The sequence below is a fragment of the Gallinula chloropus genome, assembly GCF_964237585.1.
Source record: "Gallinula chloropus genome assembly, chromosome: 3".
Classification (NCBI taxonomy): domain Eukaryota; kingdom Metazoa; phylum Chordata; class Aves; order Gruiformes; family Rallidae; genus Gallinula; species Gallinula chloropus.
In genome coordinates, this window is record NC_140087.1 from 55516752 (window position 1) to 55540521 (window position 23770).

The 23770-nt window shown below is 46.7% G+C and overlaps 1 protein-coding gene across 1 annotated transcript in view; it reads right to left on the reverse strand.

Annotated features, from left to right (window-relative positions):
• Positions 1-280: 280 nt before the first annotated feature.
• TTC7A (tetratricopeptide repeat domain 7A) overlaps positions 281-23770 on the reverse strand; it is a gene marked incomplete at its 5' end in the record, with an annotated part of 172351 nt that continues 148861 nt past the window's right edge. Inside the window, one exon of the mRNA XM_084262154.1 lies at positions 281-558. Within this exon, the coding sequence (XP_084118280.1) occupies positions 337-558 (222 nt within the window). The 3' untranslated portion in view covers positions 281-336. The remainder of the gene's footprint in view (positions 559-23770) is intronic.

Here is a 23770-nt window from a genome sequence, read left to right on the forward strand (position 1 = left end):
TTTATCTTTAATAAGAAACAAAAGGTGCAAGTGCCTAGAACAGCTGTAGCCCAGCAAGATCTATTCTACAGACAGTCACCTTGAACCAACGCTTTGAAATAAGCCTTGCTATTAACACGAACAGGAGGTGAGCCAGGCACCTGTGAAGAAAAAGGCCTGTTTCAAACCCTTCTACAGTTAGGCTTGTCTCAGCTGAGTGTGTAGGCCTGAGCCCTGTCCTGGATTTATTCTGCCCATCCCAGGTCACAATGGCACTTTCCCTTTGGGCATTTTCTTTGTTTATTTGGGTTTGTTGTCTGTCCATGGAATGAAGGTGCTTAGCTGCAGGGTAGAGCTTCAGAGCTCTCTGGGTATGACAGTGAACGGGATGACAGGGCTGCTGGATTCGAGGTCCAGAGCGGTGAGGAAGCATTCGACAGCTGCTTCGTTTTTCCCCTGAGCTTGCAAGACCTCTCCAAGGCTGTTCCAGGCCCTGTGACTGGTGGTCTGGATCCTGATGGCATCTCTGAGAACCTTCTGGGCCAGGTCCCTCCGTCCAAGTCTGCTCAGCACCAGGCCCTGTGAAGAAACAAGTGATGAGCAGTTAACAATGGCACAGAACAGAGGAGGAACTGGAGTGCCCTGAGATCCCAGCAAGCTGGGCAGACGTAAGAGTGCAGGTGCAGGAGTCCTATGGGGGGGGGGGGAGGGGGAAATCTCCCCCTGTTTCTGGAGAAGGGTATTAATTAGCTCTCAAGCTCTGCTATTTTTGTGTATTGTGATGTGTAGTTAAAAAAATAAAATTGTGAAAATGATTTTTTTTTTTTTAAACTGAGACTGATTCAGCTCTGCAAGTGTTCCTGCTGCGTGTTACTGGGAAGGTGTATACTGGTGCTACGCAGAGAAAGCTCCAGGCCCTTTAAGCACCCCTCTCTCCTTGAGTAGGTTACACTGGCTTCTAATCCCCAGGAAAATGTACACAGGTTCAGTTACACCAAGCAGCTAAATAACTCTTGCACATCTGGAACATCCAGCTGAGTATCTCAGCTCCTACATCTCGATCACATAGAAAGACTTTTCCTTTAACCAAATGGGGCTTGAGGGATGTGGCCCCTTTCCAGCCTTCTAGTGGCAGGCTGTACATAACAGCACAGCACAGCACGGGCTCTGTGTCCTCCTGCTATTTGCACTCCAATGTAGATCCTAAAGTAACGTGGGGGAGGAGAAGGATGGAGGAACCTTGTTTAAAAAGCTGTCCTTAGGGTAAGAAAAGACACAAGTGGGTGTAACCATCTGGAAGGAACAGGAGGGGGAGGATGAAAGAAGTGGTAGGAAGAACATGTTTTCCTATAGGGCTCGCATGGATGCGTCTGAACCCGCAAAGCACCTAATGAGCCAGACTCCCTTTTAATTATCCAGCAGTCAGCCACACTGAGCCCAGGTGTCACGCAAGCTTTGCAGGCCACAAGGCCTCAGTGGCATTTTTCTGCTCCCTCCTGAGGGTGCACACACCGGGATGAATCTCCCACCACTTTCATCCAGGTGGGGCCTGTGGGAGAAGCAGCCGACACTTCCCTGTCTCCAGCTCTTCATGGCCTCTGCCTGCACTCGCCTGCAGAAATGTTGGGGAGGAAGATGACTTCATGCTGTTCCTGGGACTACCTACTTTGCCTGAGAGAAAAATTAAGCACCACTCATTTAATCAAGTATCAGTGTACTGTGAAAAGTTTCACTTCCATTTTTGCCCATAATCTTGACCTGAATAATCAACTTGGTATCAAATGTGATCATCTAAAGATGCAGTGGGTGTGTTTTTACTCCAGGTTTCTCTCTCTGTTGGAAAACAGCAAGGCATTCCTGTCCCCTTGCTAACAGCCACGGGTGGCACAGAGGTACCTGGTGGGAGAGGCTGGTTCCTCTGGAGGTAGCTGCCCGGAGCCGACCACGGGCATGTAATGACAGACTGGAATGAATCTGTACAATTACAATTTGAGTCACCCGCTTGACAGGGATAATGAGGCACAGAAAGGGCAAGTAGCGTGGCCATAGCAAATCTGTTGCTGAGCCAGGAATAGATGGGAGCTATCTCAGCTCAAGTTTGTCCTCAACCACAAAACCACTCTTCCTAAGAACTCTTCCTGTTGCACTGACCCAGCACAGCTCATTGTGCTCTCTGGTGGCGGGGGACCCGTTGCTGTTCTCACCCTGACGTTAAGCGGCATCAAGCCTCTGACACTCCTGAGGGCTGCTGGCCCCGGAGGCACAGGGGCCAGCGAGCCTGTGCAGCTGCTGCCTGTCATCCCTCTCCAACGAGGAGGGGAATTCCCTCCCTGGCTGACATCTCGCGCCTCTCAACAATGCTGCAGTGAAATCCACCTCGTCTTAAACTGCTCGTGCAGCGCAGCTCCCTTGCCTGCCTCAGCACCCTTGCTGGTCAATGACCAGAGGCTGGTGTGGCTTCCTCCCTGCTACAGCTCCCCAGTGTGAGGCTGCTGCATTTCACTCTGCCTGTGCTTGGGGAGGACAGAGTTTTGCATCTCATGGTCCCTGCAGCTGTTCTGCAGCACTGGGAGGAGGTCGCATGCAAATCCCAGGTACTGTGTTTAACTGGAGGGGATGCTGAGGCGTAGCCCACCAGCAAGGGCAGGATGCAAGAACATTTGCTCATTGGTATTCAGAGCTTTCAAGCGTGCCAGTTTAGCTGAAAAAGCATCTGTGACCCTGAAAAAGGGGGGGTGATCTCAGGCTCCCCAACACCAGGAGAAAGCCTCCTGTTGATGCTGCAGTACAGTGCACGAGTGAAAAACTGCTGTATATTTTCAGGGATGAACACAAGAGGAAACATTTGCTAAAGCTGGTAAAGGTATCTCGCCTCTTCCTTACTCAGAGGTGCAACTGTTCATGCCAAAGGCTTTCCAGGTCCATGGCCCTTCCCAGGCATGCCCGTGCTTCTGCTTCCTGCTTGTTCTGACCACAACCTGCCTCATCGCCGACATGCCAGGAGCTCCCTGTGGTGTGAGCAGAAGATGCTGTGCTTCAGGCCTCAGCCCAAGCGGAGGTTGGGGTGTGGCCAACCCGCCCGCCAACCCTGGCCCTGCAGATGTCCCCAAACCCCAGCAACGAGACCCACTTCACCCAGAGAGAGCCGTGACAGATGGTGTCAGCCTTTCCAGTAAGGCTTAACTGAGCCGGCATAAACATGCTGGATGTTAAAAGGACAGTTTGAACACCATTAATACTGTGTGCAGGAGAGCTGCTTGCTTCGGGCTTCCTCTCTCCCCTCCTCCCCACCCTGCTCCTTGCAAACCACAAGCATTTTGTGAGAGCTGGAGGCTGCACAATCCCCAAACCTCATGAAGACGCAGCACTGAGCACTTCAGTTTTTTGTTTCCCTGAGGTATTTGCACTTGAGAGCTTCTCCTTGCTACTGAATTTCTTATTTCCCCATGGAGTCTGGCTTGCTATAAACAATGCCTGCATGTTGTTGCTATGTAGGTCCAGCTGGAATCTGCCTACAGTGCAAAAGAAAAAAATTATATATAAATTCAGAAAGCCACCCACTGACAGGCAATTTGCATTTTTATCTGGAAGATTTAAAAAAAAAAAAGATTTTTCTAATGAAAGTTCAGTTCCTGAGTTTCTATGGAAACTCATCTGCTTGGTGTGCATGCATAATTTCATAAAGTCAGATCTCAGGAAGATGAGCAATTAGTATAAATACAAGCAGGAATGTGATTAAGGGTTTCATCCTCTTATTCCTGAAGATGGAGGGTGGGGCTGGGTTTTGTTGTCTTTTCTTGGCTCATGTTTGTGTGTTTGCCAAATCAATGCAGAAACCAGTGCACAAGGTAGCCTCCCTCCTCTGCCATCTCCTGGCTAGCACTGGCACTTCTGATTTTGCCCAGTTATTTTCCTCCAAAGGAGGTGAGTACACCTCTGAGGATGGTCTTCCCTGTCAGTGTTGCGGGACCAAGTTAGGCCCCAAGAGGCAATAAGGCTTCTTTTTGTACTCGAGCACATGATAAATAGTAACCCAGCCCCTCCCCAGCCCAAATGCAAAGGTGTGTGGGAATCACTGTGCGCTCCTGTGGGCAGCATGTCGCCAGGGCTCGCACCGGGCATTTCGCGTGCTGCTTGCACTCGCGCAGCTACGTAGTGCTGGGGTGCGGACTCCCCCCACTCAAGGAGGTCTAAGGGTAACTTGTGCAGATTCATTTAATTGTCTCCGTTAGGTCTGAAGACATACTTCAGGTCTTGTATCAGAGGCAGAGCAGTGAAGGTTTGAGCCAGACTGGAAAAGACGGTGCTGAAAGGACTGGAAGGTACCAATTCGAGGGGTGAAGGGTTGCAGCACAGTGACGCTGGTCCGGTCTAGCAGTGCGTGACGGCAGGGGGGAGATAGCGAATTTGGGCTGCTCATTTAGGGTGCCTTATGCTGGCAGCTGGGCTCCTCATGTTATTGTTTTGAATTTCAGGGAAGGAGGGGGTGCGTATGAGAAGCTCTTTTAAAGGTATTTTGGACCTTCCCTGCATGCAAACCAAACAAAACCTACACCACTTCTATAGTGACACTGGGTTGGTCCCCTTGCCTTCAGCAATGTGATACTTAGTATCCGATTCTCCAGTGAGGCTATTTTTGGTTTAGGAGAGCCCTATTTCAGTTTCAGTTAGGTGAGCAAAAAAGTGACTCATTTTCAATTTTCACTAATACAGAAAGTGCGCATAAGCCCTCTTGAAGTCCAGCTTCAGAAGATCATGAAGCTTCTGATCTGTGCCTTTATTTCCTTAGAGTCTGACAAAGCCTCCTTAAAGGTTGTTGGCTCATAAAATTCCCAGAAAACAGTGCAGGAGAGACATTATGGAAGGCTACAAAATAAGCCTCGCTTACAAGCTGGAGTTTATTTTTAGCAATGAAAGTCAAAACTTCCTTTGCAAATGTTTAGTTCAAACACCTGATGAGCAGCAGGGAGTTATCCTGAGTCTTGGCATCCTTGTCTCCTTCCAATAAGGTGGCATAGATTTATTTGTTGTTTCCTTGCACTGGAACGATGTGCCCAGAAAAACATTTTATGTCATTCCTGGAAGATTGCTTTTTGGTCTGTTCACATGGTCATCTTGTTCTTGGAGAAGCTGTATATAGGTGGACTAGACTCTATCCTTTACAAATTGATCTGAGTAATTACTCTAAATGCAAGTTCTCTCTTTCTTTGCACGAATCTCAAATTCCAAACTGAGGTCGCCTCTGATGCTTTCTCTCAACAAGCAGAGCATTTTCACCCATTTTGTCTAAATACCCAAGAAGTTTCCAGAATAAATCAGACTTTGCAGACTTTCTGTTGCGCTTCTGCGAGTGCCTGAGTTAATTAATTTCAGGGTAAATGGGGTACCCTTGCTGTCTACTCCAGCTGGTAAGATGGACACGTCACTAGTGGTTAGTAGGAGGGTAATCAGCAGCTGGTAAAATCAGGGCACGGTGCAGAAAAGTGCCTGTTCCAAAGCGTGCTTGTTCAGCAGAAGCCTACAGAGCGCCTTTCAGGACGCATTTGGCAGTTGGTGATAACAGTCTCACGTAAGAGAAAGAGCCGCACCGCTACAGGGCAACATACGCTGCCGCAATTATTGAGCAATCGGAGTTAAGTTGTAAGCAAAATCCCTTGCATAAACCATGAAATATCAGAGAGCCCTTCTGGAAATGGCAAAGATTAACCCTGGAAATCCTAGGTCTCCTAGAATAGAGAGAGACGGGTAACCAGCCACTTGCTCTGTGATTCTTTCCCCCCCACGTCCACGGCCTTTGCATTTCTGAGGATCCTGGATTTATCTATTTAATTGTTTGCTTTTTAAGCCGCCAGCAGTGAAGTGAGTTTTTGTTGTGCTGTCACTTAGCCACGCAGCGGCTGGCAGCGCGCGGGGGTAGCTAATCATCCATTTTGCTGATTCAGTCCAGATTGTGGCAAACCCGAGCTATACATCTGAGCTTTGTTCCTTGAAAATACACTGTAGGAATACACAGACTGGTCAGGGTCTGCTCGCCAGAGATACTGAATCAGAGACTGGGTCCTAATGGCTGGGATCCTCTTCTGGAGGAGAGCTCATCTTTCAGTGTTTCTGCTGCCTCTTTTGCAGAGAGCAGTTTTTCCTTCTCTTCCTTCCCCCTCTCCAACTCCTCTGCTGAAGCTGCTGCATCCCCTGTCAGTCAGTGACGCCGAAGTGCTGCATTTGATGGAGCAGGCGAAGGGAAGGAGAGGGGAGGAGAGGGAAGGCAGGCAGGGCCCCTGCAAAACGCAGCATGTGGAACTGAGAAATGAAGGAACAGCACCGGAGGCGGAGGTGGTGGTGGGGGGAACTGCCAAGTGCTGGGAAAAGCAAAAACCCCAGTTAGCATCACAAATTGTAGTACTCGGGCACTGCCTGTGGGTTTCAACTCAGTAGGCTCAACCCAGAGATTTTGGCTCTGGTACCGCAGGCACCAAAGCCAGCCTTGCAGCAGACTGCTGCTTAGAGTTCACCTCAGCATCTCTGTGTGCTACAGGTGAGTGTGAGGGAAGAGGAGAAATGCGTGGAGGTATCAGGAGAGGCAGACTGGCTGAGCACAAAGACTGAGATACCTTAACCCCACCACAGGCCCGGGCACAGGGCTACGCTTCATCACCCATACTGAGGTGGCTTTGGCAGGGAGAAGAGAAAAAGTAAATGAAAGAAAAGATCAAAAGTGGTGAAGACCTGAAGAGAAGGACATCCCCTTCCATAGCTTGCTAACGTGCTTTTCAAGGCAGTGTGTAACTGCAAAAGCACTATGTTGGCCAGGCCCTCCCTGTTGTGTCCCCCCTCCCCAGAAGGGAAGTGCTGTGCCGTGCTGCAAACTGCCCTTTGCCCAGGCTTGCTGTCTCTATTTGAGTTCATCAAATGTTAGCAGGGATGTTTGTACCGTGTTTGAAGCTTAAATGTGATAAAACATTTATTGACATAAAAAGCAAACCCTAAGGCGGCATTTCAAACTGGGAGGCTCTGATCTCTTCATAGGGAGGCTCATACAAGCCTAGGGAGAATGAAGAGTTTTTCTGCCTTGTTGGATTGGCGTCACTTAAGCTGAATTCAAAGCAGAATTGTTTGCTGCATGCTGAATATTCTCTAGATAGTTCTTCCTTTGCTGAGTACCTACATGGAGATAAAGCAGCAAGCACAGAAACCTAACAGGATGCCTCCACCACGTGTTTGAGCTAACTGAATGCAGTATTTGTTTTGCACTTTCTTTTTCTAGGGAAGGCAAGATTACTCTCAGCTCTGATCTTAGCAGTTGTCATAGCAATGTTGCAGCACAGCGTGCAGGAGCTTCAGCTTAGGAACCAAGCTCATGGTGTCGCCTGTAAAACCATGCACTAAGAGAAGTTCCCAAACTAATAATAGAAAGTAATTTAGAATATGTAATTTATAACTTAAGGTCTGAATTCTGTAACGCACTGTACCCACTTCCCTGGCAGAAAGCCTTGTTGAAATTAGTGAGATTCACCCTAGATGTGTCCAAGTATTTCAAAATACGCACAGAATTGAGACTGATCAGCACCAGCAGCGAGAGAAAAGGCATGCAACATACACACAGGGACACTGAACAGTGGCTGGGAACCTGCTGGCTAGTGCACTCGACTGGAAAGTGGTTGCTGCGCCTCATTGGCTGCTAATGCATTTTGCATTGAGTAATCTGCCCTTACTCAGGAACTATGCTGAAAGCAGGGACAGGGTCGAGGGACAAACTTTGGGAGGCAGAAGTCCCAAGTTTAAGTATTCTCAGGCTGCGGACGATTGAGAACTTGCCTCTCTTGTGCCCAGGGGATGCACATGAATGTCTAGCAAATACTCTTAAGCAGGTAGGGCAGCAGTTAAGCACCCCCATCACCCCTGGGAGGGGACACAGCTCTCTCACTCTACATTGATCATAATAAGGAGGTGCCTATGTTCTGCTGCACGCAGAAGATGCTGCTGCATATAGCTGAGAAAAGTCTGGGTTTAAGACTTGGACACCCAACTAATCTGAGTGTCCAGGGTATGCTGTGGCTGATGAACAGGGAATTTATGCCTGCATAGGCTTCCTCCTGTGCCAGTTCTGGATCCTTCGCCAATTTTTAATGCTCTGCTTTGTGACAAAGGTGGGGCTGACTGTGAACATTTCCAATGCATGTTCTCTTTGACTCTGTACAGAGCAAATCGTGTCTGAATGTATGAGTCATGAACAGGTTCTCCTAGATAACAGCTTCAGCTCTGCCGAGGGGCTCTATGAGCCTCAGTCCCCCAGAATTAAATGCCAGAGCAAGCACTGCATTTAGCATGTCTCTGAGGAACGGTGTAGCGCCGCGAAGACACGGCAGCCAGAAGCACGCAGCATGCCAATGCAGATTACAGCGGATGTCTTCTCAAAGGAGAGCCGAGATATTTAAAAAATCTTAATTTGCTTTAGTTTTCCACTACTGGCAGTCTCTGGGATAGCATGTTATTAATGACATCCTCTGCGGAGCTTCAGCCCGAGCTTCAGAGTGCGACATCGCAACTGAGCTAGCCGAGCTCTGCTGCAGAGGAAGGCAGCGCGAGGAGGGCAGGCACATGCTGCTGTGGGCCAGCCACTGCCTCCAGCTTCTGCTCTGGTGCCTCTGATCCTTCAAGGAGCGTGTTTCCTTATCATCTCTTAACAAAATATCTCTCATAAATCATGGACCTCTGTGCACAAAGAGATTCTGCTGAATTACGGATAGCATCTTCCCGTGCATGCTCAAGAGAGAATGAATGAAGAAACTCATTGAGAGGATAAATAATTAAAGACTTTTGATAAATACTGCACTCAACATTAGTGTTAAATGGAAGCTCCAGCAATGCTGGAGAGCGCTGACATTGTCATGTTTCCTATTTGTATGGCAAGAAGGAACTTCTGCCTCCTCTTGACTGTGGGCAGCTCAGTGTACCGGGAAAGCATGCTGAAAACCTGGAAGCTTTGTGAGTTCCCACTGCCTTGTTTGTGCAGCTGTGTCTTAGGTACCAGGGGCAACATATCTTGGTGTTGTGCTGCACACTGTTTTATATACTGTGTTACTATAGTCTATCACTCCATCCTGTCTTTGCTGTGATAACAGGCAGCCTAAATAGCACCAGATTTAAATTAACTGTAACTGGTCTCCTTGTTTGTGCCAGATAGTGTTTGAAGGGGATAGTCATTCCACCCCTTTTCCCTTCTGAGAGTTCCCTGAGCACTTTCTGGAATACCATTTATGAGTTCAGCTGTAGACCAACTTGACTACTACAATTTCCAGGCTTTAATTTGATCTCTGAGCAAAGCACAGCATGAAGACAATACTGATAAGATGAGCTGCAGCAGTATCGTGAGGGCTGTGGATGGGAACCACAACTAAAGCTAGTAATCTTCTGGAAGATCAGGCTTGGTGGAGAAGCATATGTGTCAGGGAGAGATTTGACCAAGGACAATGCCTTCAGCCTGGATGTAAGTTTTATTCTCCAGAGGTGCCTAAACCACCCCAGGAACTCCTGAGGTTTAAGAATTGTGGGGTTCTTCTCTTGTAAGATGTTACACACACTTTAGAGAAGGGATCAGAGAAGAGCTGGGGAGTTTTGTCTTTCAGGAATTCAGTTTGGTTTCTAAAGTTACGTAAACAGAGCTTGAATAATGTGGTAATGAGCACCTCAGGGACATGCAGAATAACTTACCACAACAGAGGAATGCAAGTGATTGGCACAGATAAACAGGAGCTACAGATTCCCTGGAAACCAGGATAATCCACCTCAGAGAAGCAGAGCACCAGCTCTCCTGCTAATGGACTGAAATCTGCGCTGTGCACTGGATCAGATTTGCTCCTTCCAACAACCCCAAACCCTCAGCAGGTCCCAGATGGGCTCATGAGGGAAATGCGCAGTTCCCCCAGGAGAGGAAACAGCCACTCATCGTGTCTACATGTCAGGGAATCACTTATCACCTTGCTTTTGATGGCTCCACATCTCACAGTCTCCTCTGGATGGAGGAAGGAAGCCCGTCAACTGCAGGGGAAGAGAGTGGGCAACAAACCTGCAGAGCAACGCTGTCAGGTCCTACCTCAGGAGCCATGATCCCGCTGCACAGCCGCAGATTTGCTCCGAAGGCTGGGCTACTGAAGCTGCCTGCTAACCAGTGGGTTTACAGGGAGGATGGCAGTGGAGGAAGGGGATTTCTGCAGCAAGCAGAAATGAGAACAAAGTGTTTGCAATTCCTTGGACAGTGAGTGAGCTGGCACACAAACTTATTAATGTGAGCATCCAAAACGCTCATTTCTCCTGTGGGAGCCAGTGACTAGGGTAAAGACAAGTTCTCTCCCTCAAGCTCAGCTGCTTCAACACAAAAATTTGAGTTAAGAGGCTGCTCTAAGGATTGCTTTTCCCCAAGGAGAGCTTAGAGCAGTTATTTTGGGATATCTGAAGCGCAGGAACATTCCTGGAATTCTGCAATAAGCCTCAGAGTTGGGAAAACAGAATCTGCTAACCAGCCATGGTTTGGAAGGAGGCTACCAATCATCTCCAAAGGCCAATCGTTGCTTTACTGTTGTCCCCCTTGGTGGAGCTGCAAAAGGTATGAGCTCTCCTACTGGGAGAGCTTCTCTTAGGCTAGGATTAGAATTAGTTTTGATTGCTCTCTTCGCCCCAGCCCATAACCCACCTAATCTGGGCCTTGCAGAGCACTGACGGGCAGAAAGCAGCTCTCCTGATTGCGCTCAGCACGACGGGATGCTTCCTGCAGCCACAGCCCTAACGCACCGCGAGCGCGCAATCACTTCACGGGCAACTCCAGTGGAGAGCACCGTCCCACCGGAGGCTGTGCTGATGGGCCACCAGCAAGTGTTGCGCTGCTGACGTGCCATTTTCGGGAGGAGGTGTAACTAGCTATGTCACCCTGCAGAGCAGGCTGAAAATAGGATTGCACTCACTGTGCCATGTGGCTCAGTGGTATGTCAGGACATGTATTTTTAGGAAATTCCTCCTTTGGGCAGAAAGGGTGAAGTTCTTGGCCTGGTTTGCAGGCTGCTGGCTTTGCCCAGATCTTTCATGCGAGGGTGTGGGACCATGTTAGTTGCCGGTTGCTCTGTGGATGCACACAGTGCCTGGATACAGCACGAGTCCTAGCTACCTATTGAGCTGGGTGGTTGCAGAAGGACAGCTCCTCTGCTCCTGTCTTTTCCTTTGTTTTGATGCATGCACCCGTCGTGCTCTCTCTTTGCAGGTGCTTTTCAGAGAGGGAACTGACCTCCAACAGAGCAAGGATGGAGAAAAAAGGAAGGAAGATCAATGTCTTGGGAAGAATATGGTCTCTGAGGAGCAGCAGTAAAAATGTACCTTACAGAATAAATGTGTGAGGGGAACAGGGAGCTCAGAGAAGATAGCTCATGCAGAGAAGAAAGAGAGAGAGAGGAGATATAACGAAAAGCAGATGGTAAGTAGGGGATTTAAATAAGCTTCTGGAGAGGCAAAGAGTCGTCTGACTCGGTGAGGTATTTTTTGGGTGCAGCCTAGTGAAAAAATGCAGTACATCTCCATCCCCAGCCAGTTACTGACACACAGACGGTGCTGTGACTCGTCTGACCCTAGGAGAAGGACAAGGTAGGCATCTCTGGACAAAGAATCAAACTCTTCTCTCTGACAGACTTCCTCTTTTCCCCAGAACATCATTCCTATCAGGCAGCATGTGTTCAGCTCCAGCATCTGGGTTGTGATTTTTTGGCAGCTGCACAAAATCTCTGCTATCAAATCCCACCTGCCACTCTCATGTCTGCTCCCACAGACCTTTGCCTGTTAGCAAATGTTTCAAAATTACACTGCCAGGCACAGCGCATTGTTCTGCAGTCCCACCTCAGGCAAAACACCCTCGCCAAGGACTGCTTTTAACTTCAGTGGGCTGCAGGAGGGAAGGGGTAGAGGACAGGCCTCTGGATTACAGGCAGGAATATTCATTTAGGTCACAGTCTGCACTGCATTATTTTCTGCACTCATGTAGACCAGCTATTTTTCCCCTGATTTACCTGAACACTACTGCTTTGTGATGTTTTAAGCAGCTGTCTTTTGTGACATGTTCAGTGTTACAGCTGTGCAGTAAGAACCTGTGAACCTGTTTACCAGAATGTGTTCACGTGAAGTTGTTCTCCCCTTTACAAATTCCTCCTTTCCCTTCTCTTGCCTCTTAGCAGTCTGAGATGAGCAGTGCCACCAGTGTGATGTGTGCACACTGTAAGTTGCTTCATGTTGAAACAGTTCATTAGTAAACAGAATATTGGAATACAGCTTGCTCATCTCTCCTGGATAAGAGATCTATCTGCAGGAGTAACTGTAACTTTTAATTCTGTGCTGGAAGACAGGACTTCAACTTCCCTGTGAATCATCTGCTGTAATCTTTCACAATCTGACTTTCCCCAGCGTGAACCAAGGCAGAGATTGTGCTTCTGGTGCAAAGGACAGCATCTCTTGGAGATATTCTAAGCTACTCAATTATGGTATCTCTAAAATTGCAAACAAAAGAGACAATCGGTGCTTTTTGATGCAGACATCTGTCAGCAGAGAAACTACTGCTGATTGTCATGTAATAACCACACCAGACACTTCCATATCAGTCATCCTTCTGGAAGTCAAGCATGAAAAAGCATGTTACTCATCCAAGCACCGAGCATATTTGTCCAGATCTGGCTGCATTTCTGTAACTGTTTAAAACTCCAAAGTGATACAATACTCTTTTATGGATGGATACTTGAGATCAAAATATTTAGTCAAAATACAGCAATTGGTAATTGCTTTTGCTGGCATGTGATTACACTTTACACTCTTAAGATTTGCATTTTAGTTTTAGAAGCAACATAGAAAAGGTGCTGATACTCTCACAGAAGTACAAGCACATGAGATTTGTAAAGAACTGGTTCAGCTAAACTACCTAGCTGGGCCTGAGCACTCAGAGAAGCCGCTACTCCTACAGAAGCACCATAGGAGCTGTCAGCTTGGCAGGTACATGGCTCTACATGAGCTCTGAATGATATTCTAGGAGTACAGCGCTGTCTAAAACCACGTGAGGCAAGGAATAGCTAATTCTCTTTTTACTTAAGGATTGATGCTAGACAGCCCACCATCTACAGAAAACATACACGTGACTTCCTCGAGCATCTGTACACCTCCTTTGCAGGCATGGGCGCATCAGCCTGTCACTTAATTGAAGAGAATGGAATAAATGGCTGCAGCCTCTCCAGAGACACCAGTTAAGAGGATGACTAGTAACCTGAATCAGGTTTGAATTCACTGAAAACTTCTGTAAAATATCTCTTATTTAGATGGCACCAGAGGTGTCAGTGCTACAGACCGGCTGTTTGGCTGGTTACATAGCTCGGCTGGAGTCTGAAGATGGATACTGGACTTGGAGGAGGGAAAAATAAATTTTCTTGAGAACTGCCAGAGGGAAAAAAATGGATCATCAAGAACGAGGGTAAAATCGATCTCTCACGATCTTTAGCAACTGCCTAAATATAAGGAATTAGGGTACCTCCAGCAATCACACAGAAATGTAGTTGTAAGACACACTTCAGTGCTGCCCACAGACTTAAACAAGCAAACAAATTACATCACAGACACTATAAAGTCTTTCTAATTCATATGGAGCGAAAAGAAGAGGACATTTACAACACAGTACAACCCCTAGCATTGCATCCATTCCCAAGTCTAGCAACACCCTTCCACTTTCATGAGATTGCTCTGCCATTGTGCTAGGAGGGATGGGCATGGATACATTAAACGAACCAGCCCATGTCTCTTGAGGTGCCCAGGGAGGCAGCAACATGGAAAAGACCTGCAGTATAACAGCATGACATGGGTCCAGTGCTTGTGTGTCTGAGGGGCGCTGGAGACAGCAATTGAGGGAGAGGGGCATCTTCAGTTGTCATTGTGCCAAGGCCTCAACACAGGCTCCAGCAGCAGCCCCGATGGCGATGCTGTACTTGTAAAACATTTACATTTTCAGCAGGATGTTTCTAATTAAACTCAATTGGTTTGCTCACCTGCTGGGAGTGACTGCTCTGCACCTCATCTCCCTCTCCTACTTGAGCACAAAGAGGATGCAACTGCCTAGGCTACCACTGCGTTGCTTTTGTGTGCTGACAGTAATTGAGAAAATGGATGGCAACAGCCACGTTTTGTGTTTGCTGCTGTTCCACGAGGGGCCTTCTTTTTTCTTTTTCCCAGAGCACAAACGTGCTCAGGTTTTGCAGACCTTTTGCAAGAGTGGGGGATTGATGGAGCTTTGCATAGTTGCCCTACTGCAGGGCATTGTGACTGATGCCGATAATAAACCCCTTGGGACTAGGAAAGTACCTGTACAGATCCTAAATACGATCAGGTAGATCAATGGGGAAAGGACTGTATTGAAGCAGGCTATGGCCACTAGTGCAAGGCAGCATTGACAGCTGCCACTTGCTAAACAGACTTTAGGCTTTCTTGAAAGCACAGCCTGACTTAAACATTTAAGAAAGGGTTTTATTGATACCGTGTTATATTGTCTAGAGATGTTTATAGTTTTGTCCGTAAAGGTCCAGGACAAGCAAACCTTCAGAGAAACCTGCTGAAATTGTGTGGACAGCCAGCAGGACTTCTGGGTTGTGGCTGCTGTCCTGAGATCCCTTTCTGCATCTTTAGGAAGCCAGCACTTGTCAGTGAGATGTAAGCCATGCCTCAAAAGAATAGCTGAATGTATTGGCCTTGTTGTACTGCGGCGTTGCCCTGCTGTGAAAGGAGAAAAACGCATTTACTGTGCCACGGCAGCAGGTCAGCATCCCAAACGTTCTTCCCCTGCAACAAGCTTGCTGGGTCAGAATAATTCTGTTTTGCATTGCACAGGGCAGTCTCCTGGGTAACATGCTTCACAGCAATGCTCAGGGGGAACACGCCCTTGAACGCAAGGCAGTCAATGAGATTTATAATTACCGTGTTTTATAACCTCGTTCATTCAGGCAGGGAAAGATGCTGCTGAAGAGACCCTCAAACAAGAGAAATGATGTATTTGCAGCTACGTAAATAGCTGCTGTTAATACGAGGTGAAGCCTGGATGGCGGAAGGTGCTCTGCTGTCCACTGTGCTGTCCGGCCTACCACAAAAACGCAGATGAGTTTTGAAATGCAGGAGGGCATAAAACACCGACTTCAGTTACCCTCTCCCAGAGAAGGGGATGTAAAAATCCACCCTGCATCACTGAAATCTTCTGGTTGCATTAAGCAAGGCCTTGGCTGAAGGCCAGGCCCCAGCTGTCCCTGCAGTGATAATGACCGCCCTCCCTCAGGGTGCTGAGCACTGGCAGAGTCCAGCTGCGCTTTCACACAAGCTCACATGTAAATTGTCTGAACAGGGTGGTGTTAATGCTTCTGGGATGACAGGCCGAACCTATAGATGTCTCATCGGCAGTGAGCTCCATGGAGAATGCATTTTATTTTTGGAAGAGCCCCGAGTTAAAAACAAAACAAAGCAAAAAAACCTCCTCCTAGTACAGTTTATCTGATGCTTTATTTTTGAGTGTCCTTGATGCGTAACAGCATGCTATCATCTCTAAAGATTAAAAACAATCCCTTCTTATTGCTCTGCTGGGTATTTTCAAAGAAATTCATGCACAGATGAAAACAAATAAAAACAATGCCCAATAGCTCTGCAGAGATCCTAGGCCTTTAGTTTCAGGTAGTCTGGAGACAATTTTAAGCAAACACAAACCTCTTAAATCCTTGGCCACAGCTCCGGAGAGGACACGTTGGCAAAACTTCGGTAGCTTTAATGGGGTGAGGCTGGTTGAGGATTTTCAACATCATCTCCATTTTGTGGTTTTTAGGGTATAGCTTAACCAGGATCTAGAGTTTATCACGTGCAATACTGGATTTTTGCTATTTTTAAAACAGAGCTTCTAGTTAAATAATAATACCTTTGTTTAGGCTTGGTTTAAACAAAAAGATCAGAGCAGTTAAGTTGGTTTTTACGATGTTAACGTCTAGGGTTTTTGATGGAGAAAATCACCCTCCTATCATCAGTGCAGAACTGGGCCCTCCAATGACAGAATTAAATGCAGTATAAAGCCAGAGAGCCTCCGGCACTGATGAAGGAACAGTTCAGCTCGCTTCAGTTAACATGTCTTTTGCTTTTACCCACTTGGCTTTATTGTTCAGAGGCTCTGGCCCAGTATGAGAACGAAATCCCTCCTCCAGTCCCCATTCTGCTCCCAGCCTTTGCTGCTGGCTAGATCTGATGGACAGCTGCAGGAGTTTCTTAAGGAGAAATCTATGTGACCCTGCTGTGCTTAGGAAAAGTCTGAAAATAGGCTTTTTTCTTTTTCTTCACTCCTGATTGCGCACTAGCTTTGCTCATGCTGAAAAACACTCTGCAAAGGTATACCTGGGTTTGGGTTTTAAAGGCTGGGCAAACTCCTTCCCAAGATCACTTGCAAAGCAAAATAACTCCAGACAGAACTAGCCTAAGATGCTTGTGCCAAACATGTGCTTTGAGTATTGAATTAGGGGTGCTGGTGGTATGCTGGAGAACAGGGCTAACACTGAATGCCAACCCATGGCTCTGTTGCTGATAAACAGCCCCATAATGCAGTGTATCATAGTGCATGCGAAGGAGGCCACAGCAGGTCATGTTCAGATTGTACCTGCTACAGAGTTTCATTCCATTTTGAAAAAAATCTTTTATTCTTTAAGGCATTAGACTTGTTGCTTGTCAAATACTTTGTCCTGCTGACCTTGGTCATCCCCTGTCCTGTGTTGTGCAGCCAGAGCTGCTGACCACAACTGCAGTTAGTTGGCACTTGAGATGTAAGGTACCGCAGAAAGCCAACTGCTTTCCAGACCTTTTTGCATCTCCTCCTTCTGACTGACTGGGATTACTAGAAGCACAGCGGCTTTGTTTGGGATAATTACTTTTGTCTCCTGCCTGGTTCACCTCCTGAGGTGCCGATCTCCCAGCATCCTGGAGGAGCTGTGGAGGCATCAAGTGCTTGTGTTGCATGAAGTTAAGGGAGGGACAATAATGTTCAAGCACCTTACTTAAGCTTGTCAACGCAGTATGTAGCAGTGCTAGCCACCTGGGGAGGGGGTGGCATCCACACCTACACAGCTGCTTCCTTGAGAACAACAAATCCTACCTACCATCTCAAGCCTAGGTAGTGTTAAAGGCACAGTATATGATTTTCTTCCTTGCCCTAAGCACTGGGATATGCTGTCACAGGTACCTAAAAGCCATCACAATTCTTTTTCATTTGAAAGGTTTCACCTTTCACCATCAGCTCTGTGGTATCCGAACAAAGGAAGTCTCTTCTAAAAGGAGCTCTCTCTAATAGGAGATGCAAAGAGGCAGTCCCTCTGGTTCTTCTCAAGTTGTGACAGGCTCTGTGACCACTGAGATGGAAAAAGTTTGCAAGTCGTCTAGTTCAAAGTATGCAAAAATAGCTGGGCTGCACTTCCAACGGGGCTGCTCTTCTATCCCTGTTTCATGCCAGCTTGTGAAACTGCGTAGTGCAAAGCTATCAAGATTTAATCCATTTACAGAATTTCAGTTGTATGAATTTGATTTGAAGGGATTTTGTGCTACATGTATATATCATGACTTGCCATAGCTGCCTGTGCTGCCGCTACAGTATGTGAGCACTCTTATTCCAGAGACTAGCTACATTGATAAAATCACTTAGTACAGCTGACCAAGCTAAAAATAAATTTATAAAAAACAGGCTGCCTTTTGGCTCAAGGATCTCACATATACACTGTTTTTACTTTGTGATGCTGCTATTTTTGATGCTGCTATTTCATATTTGCTGGTTTGGGAAAGCTGCTTTGAAACAATGGGTTACTTCCAAACTATTTCCTTTGATTGTTCTTCCTTCGCTATTCAAACTAAGAGATTAGTTAAAAATGGTATATGCTTCCAGTCTGTCTGATTTGCTGTGTCAGCCAGCAAGTAATATACAATAGAGAATTTCTCAGAGAAACGCAAAGCCTATGACTGGAGAAAGTCTTCTAAGCACTGGTCACTATGGTGATACTCAGAGAGAAATAATTTAAAGCTGCAGACACATGAAATTAACACTTAATCTCAAATACCTGCACAATCATTTATCGTCAGTGAATTGCAGTTCTGAGCTTTCAAGGTTGCTTGCTTGACCTATTTGTGGTATTCTAGGAACAACATCCAAAAGTGAGGGTTTCTGCTCCCAAAGCCTGGCAATCTCCAGGGCTTGTGGGTTTTATCAGTCTCTCTCTACATTTATTTACTTTTCTTGCTCTTGAAGTAAGACACTTTTCAGGCAAAGAGGATACCAAATGATCCATGAACCCAATGCCTAAGATACTGCAGGCAATTTTGCTCTTAATGTGCATGAAATACGTGCAGAATCTCCTAACTCTCACTGGAGCCACAAGAAGAACTTATATCTGTTTGTACCTGCAGAAGCCCATCCTGAACTATCTTGATGTACATAATCTCAGTTCAGAAAATATTTTAAAGCTGTGGGGTCTGGCTGTATATTAACAACTCTACATGGTTTCCTGCAACATGCCAAGCTTTGAGCCCCACCATGCAGTAAGGGAGCATACATGACTTTAGATATGCTTTACTGTGGCATTTGTTTAATTTGACCTAGCTTCATTTGTCAGTATTAGTCACTCCTGTGCTCTGCGGAGCTGCAAGTGACAGCCTCAAAGAGAAAATACCACTGCCTGCCAATCTGGCACAAAAATTACTATAACTAGGTTCAGAAATTCTAGAGATTTTGTTTAGATGCAAGGGAATAATACTGCCCTCACTAAAAACCATACAGTTCCACAGAAGTGCCGAACCTGCACTCCATCAGCTGCTCTGGGGAACACTGCCCCAGGGAGTATTTACAGAAGGATGAAGCTATCCTTTCTCCTCATTAAAACAAACAAACAAACAAACATCACAATCTCTGGGCTGCCTGAGAATTGATTTTCAGTGCAATTCGTGGTTGATCCTCCGATCCCTATGAGGTGTGACCGGGTTGGTATGCTGTGTGTGAGCGTGCTGAAGGAGTGCTAGATCTCAGCCGCACGCTCCTCGCTAGTGCTGGTTCCTGTCATGTTCAATGCAGGTGTTGAGATCTGCAGCCTACAGATCGGCTTGACAGGTTGCAGAGAAGAAGGGGGAGCTGTTGCTTGTAACACCAGGAGAGACAAGAGGCTACCAGGCTCAGCTTACTGCCGAACAGCCACGGCGTTTGCCGCGCTAATAAAGGGAGCAGCAGTTTTCCATGACCCCCAGGGTTAACAGCACTAGATACACGACAGCCAAAGCCCAGGCAGTGGCTTCCAAGCGGCTCTCCATGTCAGGCACCCAGCATTGCCCTTGCTCAGCCTCCCACTCCTTTCAGGCTCGCTAACTGCTTACAAACACAGCTTCGCTCTTTCAATTAATCACAGACTCCTCCTGCCCTGGCGCCTGGCTAGTTCTGAAAAGCAAGTCCTCTTGAGAACATGGCTCTTCGTTTTCTTACTCTGCTCCACCCTGGGGCACATACAGCCCACTATCCCATGGCACTGGGGACCTGTCCCCTTTCCAAAATGCCAGACCCACACCAAAAGAGACTGATCAAGGAACACAGAAGATGCTCCTTCTATCTAGGGTTTCATACCAGATTTGAGCCCATTGGACCAGCTGAGATGACATTCCTTGTAGCTCTGAGGTTCACCAACATGTGTGTATGCGCTCATACACATATATTTACTTCCCTGCTGTAGGTCACAGAGGATGCCAGAGCCATTCCAGAAGCTTGCCTATTTACACACAAACACCAAAAGCACAAAATCACAAGGTCACACCAGGGGCCCTCCTACTAAAGGTGCCTTACTCTAGCAGCCTTCCAGCGACTAGGGATTTCCCAACAGGCTGAACACTATCACATTTCTCTGCTTTTGCTCATGTTGCCTTGGGCAATACCATTCCTTACTGTCTACAATGTGGAAAAACCCCACGCTGCTGGATGCTTGTGTGGCTTTTTGTACAAAGGGCACCGTGGGTTACGGAAGAATTCAGAGTTTAAAAACCTCAGCAGAACTCAGCGATGGCTGCTCTATATTTTATTTAAGTGCTGACCAAACTTAATCTTTTACTCACTCTGAGTGTAAAAGTCATTATGTGTGATTTGCCTCCAGCGCTTAACAATGCAGGTCTTGCTTGTCACTTCAGTGCTTTATTCTGGAGCTTTGAGGAATCATATTTGCTGAACAGTGACCTCCTGCACCTGGGATGGAATAACCCCACACAACTGTACAGGCTGGATGCCAACTGGGGAGAAGCAGCTCTGCAGAACAGAACTTAAGGATGCTGGTGGACAGTAACTGAACAGGAGCCAGCAGGACCCCCAGGCAGTGCTGAAGGCTAATGGCATATTGCACTGCATTAGGCAATGCACCATAGCGGACAGAAGTGGTTAGTCCATTCTGTTTGGCATTTGTGAGACAGGATCTGGAGTGCTGCCACCAGTTTTGGGTTCCCCAGTACCAGAGAGATGATGACAAACTGGAGAAGGGCAGGTGGAGAGTAACTGAGATGTCATGGGGAACCACAGTGTTACGAAGAGTCTGAGAGAGCAGCAGTTATTCAGCCTTTCCCTCTCCAGGCTACGGAAGTATCCGACTGCCATCTTCAGCTACCTAATGGGTGACTGGAAAAAAAGATGGGACTAAACTTTTCTCAAAGGTCCTCAGCTGCAACAGATTAAGGTGCAGGAAGGGAAATTCTGGTTGATTTGCTATCAATAAACAATTCTTCACAAGGGGTGGTGCAGCACCAGAACATGTGTCTAGAGAGGTGGAGGAATATCCATCACTGGAAATACTCAAAGCTCAGCTGGACATGGCTCTGAGCAATCTCCTCTGTATTTTGGAGTTGGTTGTGCCATGAGCAGAAGGTGGGACCAGATGACCTCCAGAGGAAAGGTCCATTCTCTCCTAAATTCTTTTATGATTCTAATGTGCCTCATGACATGTGTGCTAAGATATTAAGTGCACTTAATATATCATCACTGGTGTCAGGTATCATCAATGCTTTCATCAGCTGGAACACTGCCGAGCTGACTCAAATACTGTACATCTTGTCTAAATGCAATTAAGAAGGCACATGGCAGTTTCTGTGTATCTCAATTAGCCTTGTGCCATGCACACTGACATTCAAAATTAGCTGTTTTGGAGGCCTGTTCCCCACTCAATTCAGAGCTTATATTGAGCTTGCCTGGTTTGTTGTGAAACTTGTAAAGCTCAAAGAAAGGCACTCCTTCAGAGCCACGTTAACCACAATTTTGGGGATTTTGGGGGAGTCAAAGCAAAGCTCACACAGTACAAACCCAATGAATCAAATCCTAAAAGAGGAAATAAAATCCTCAGGACTCAAATCCTGAATAAAGCAGCAAACCTCACATACAGCTCCACAGACCTGCCTCTTCTTTCACTGCTCTGCTCCTAGAATGTAAGAGCAGCGGGCAGTGATGTGTGTCCCAGTGATGTCTCTCCCAATGGCATCTATTATTGCAATGCTAAGTGCTAGCTCCTATCACCTCTGTAATCCTGTTTGGGAAACTCTGCTGCAGCATTTACATTCTTATCTTTGTTTAGTCAACACTGGCAAATAAAAGCATAAACAAATAATCTCCACTGTACAGCTCGGCACTACTGAGATGCTGCCATGTGTGTTCCAGCTGATTTTTATTTGCAGTCTCTTATGCTGGTGACAATCTTGGAAAGCAGATACAGCCCTGTAAGTGATGCAGCTGTAAACCCGATGCTGTTATGAGCCTACTCTTTGTAGGAAAATGAATGCTGAACAGGTGAACACAAGCAATGAGAGAACCAGGCTAAACAGGAAAACATCAGTGAAGTAATATCTCTGGAACAAGCCAATGTAATTTCACCTCATTTCCTGCCTTAGGCCACACACCAGACACTCAACTACCTCATGTGACTGAAGAGGTATGTGATCTATATAAATATAGGCACCCACTTGCACAGTGTCCCTGCATCGTCAGGAGAAGAGCAGGGGTAGGCTCTTCCACAAGGCAATGCAGAGCAGAAGCCCAACAAAAGGGGTTCTGCACCAACCTTGGAGAAATCCCTCTCCAGGCAACAGATGGATAGAGTGACCAATGCACCTACACTAACCTAAAGCCTAGAACTAGGTAACGCAAATTTCCACCTACAACTTGAAAATGGAATTGGCACCTCAGACTCTGAGAAGTGAAGTATAAAAGCCCATCGCTTTGTTTATTGCTTACAAAACCGGTGGCTATTAAGTAAAGCACGACAGAAAAATTGCTACCCACCCAGCTTCCAAAAATACCAGTAATGAGGCCTGATTTAGGCAAACACTATTTTCAACAATGCCAGTGAACTGCATGACTCCAGAGAGCAACCGCGAGACAGAGATGCTCAAGCCTGTTTCTGATTAAGCAGGTCCCAGTTGGTATGCTGCACCCAAAGACTGTCTCCAGTCCGTGCCCAAAAGGTTCTGCTAACTGCACTAGCCATAAATCTCCCCTCTGAAAGGTGATTAGCTTGAAAATCCCCCGTTGTTCTGTCAGGAAGCCAGACAATGGAGTTGCATATCCATTAAATTACATCTTGTAGATACGTATCTGAGGAGAATACGTGGCATTTGGTGATATATGGAAACCACCGTGTTATGTTACACCTTCAGACAGCTTATATGAGTATCTTTCCAAATTAACATTCTTGCCATCTGATTCTCATTAGACTCACTCAACTGTTCCGTTAATCTTGTATTTTTCCTCCCAAGGGATTAACATTGATTTTTTTTTTGCCCTGTGCACACACAGGAAGGTCATACTGCTTCCTACAGGGCGGATTCATTCAATAAGGAACTATGCTATTAAACCTGACTTGATGTTACTGTCAACAGTGCTGAGCTGCCACAATGCTGCTTACTTTTAAGAGAATTTCAAGGCAACTCTCCTGAGTCCAGCTACATCCACCATTGCACTCCACAATACACACAAGCCTCCTGACAACTCATTAAAAACATGCATTAAAAAGAATGGAGGTCAGGGCTGTGTTCCAGGGAAGCCCTTCTAACAAACTCCACCTCTAATTTAAAAAATAACAGAACTCAAAATAATTACAAAATGCTTCTGGGAACAGAAGTTCTTAAACAGAAAAAGGAAACAGGAAGGCGGGGTAGCAGGTGGGCCTGCAGGGCATTTCTAGCTGGCCACTCTGGGCTTCAGATCAGATGGGAGGACTGCAAGAATTTAGTCAATGGTGGTCTGGGCAGGGCAGCCTGCATGCCCGAATGGGCAAGCGGTGCTTTGGGTTTGGTTAAGTCCTACTTACAGGGACCTTTGGGGCTGCCTCCCCTTCCCCACCCTGTAAATTGATCAAGCTCCAGTATCAGAGAGGTCAGATTGGTTTCCCTGTATCTCTTCCTGGAAGGCTGGTGCAGAACCTCTCTGCACTGGTGGCTGGGAACTCTCTTCAGTCTCCATCCATAATTTATAGCATCCCTCAGCTCCCTTTTATCTCCCCACGGCACTCGCTGTTTCCACACATACATACAGAGAGCAGATGTATCCTTTCCCAGGCTTTGTTTTGCTACCCTGACAAGTCAAGTTCTCTCCTGCCTATCCCTGACCAGCACAGGTGGCTTGGGTTTTATTCCCTACTCTTTTCCAGCCAGGGCTTCTCTCTCTTGAGCACTTCCACAAAAACATAGGCAAAAGTCACAGCAGTAATACTAAACAGCA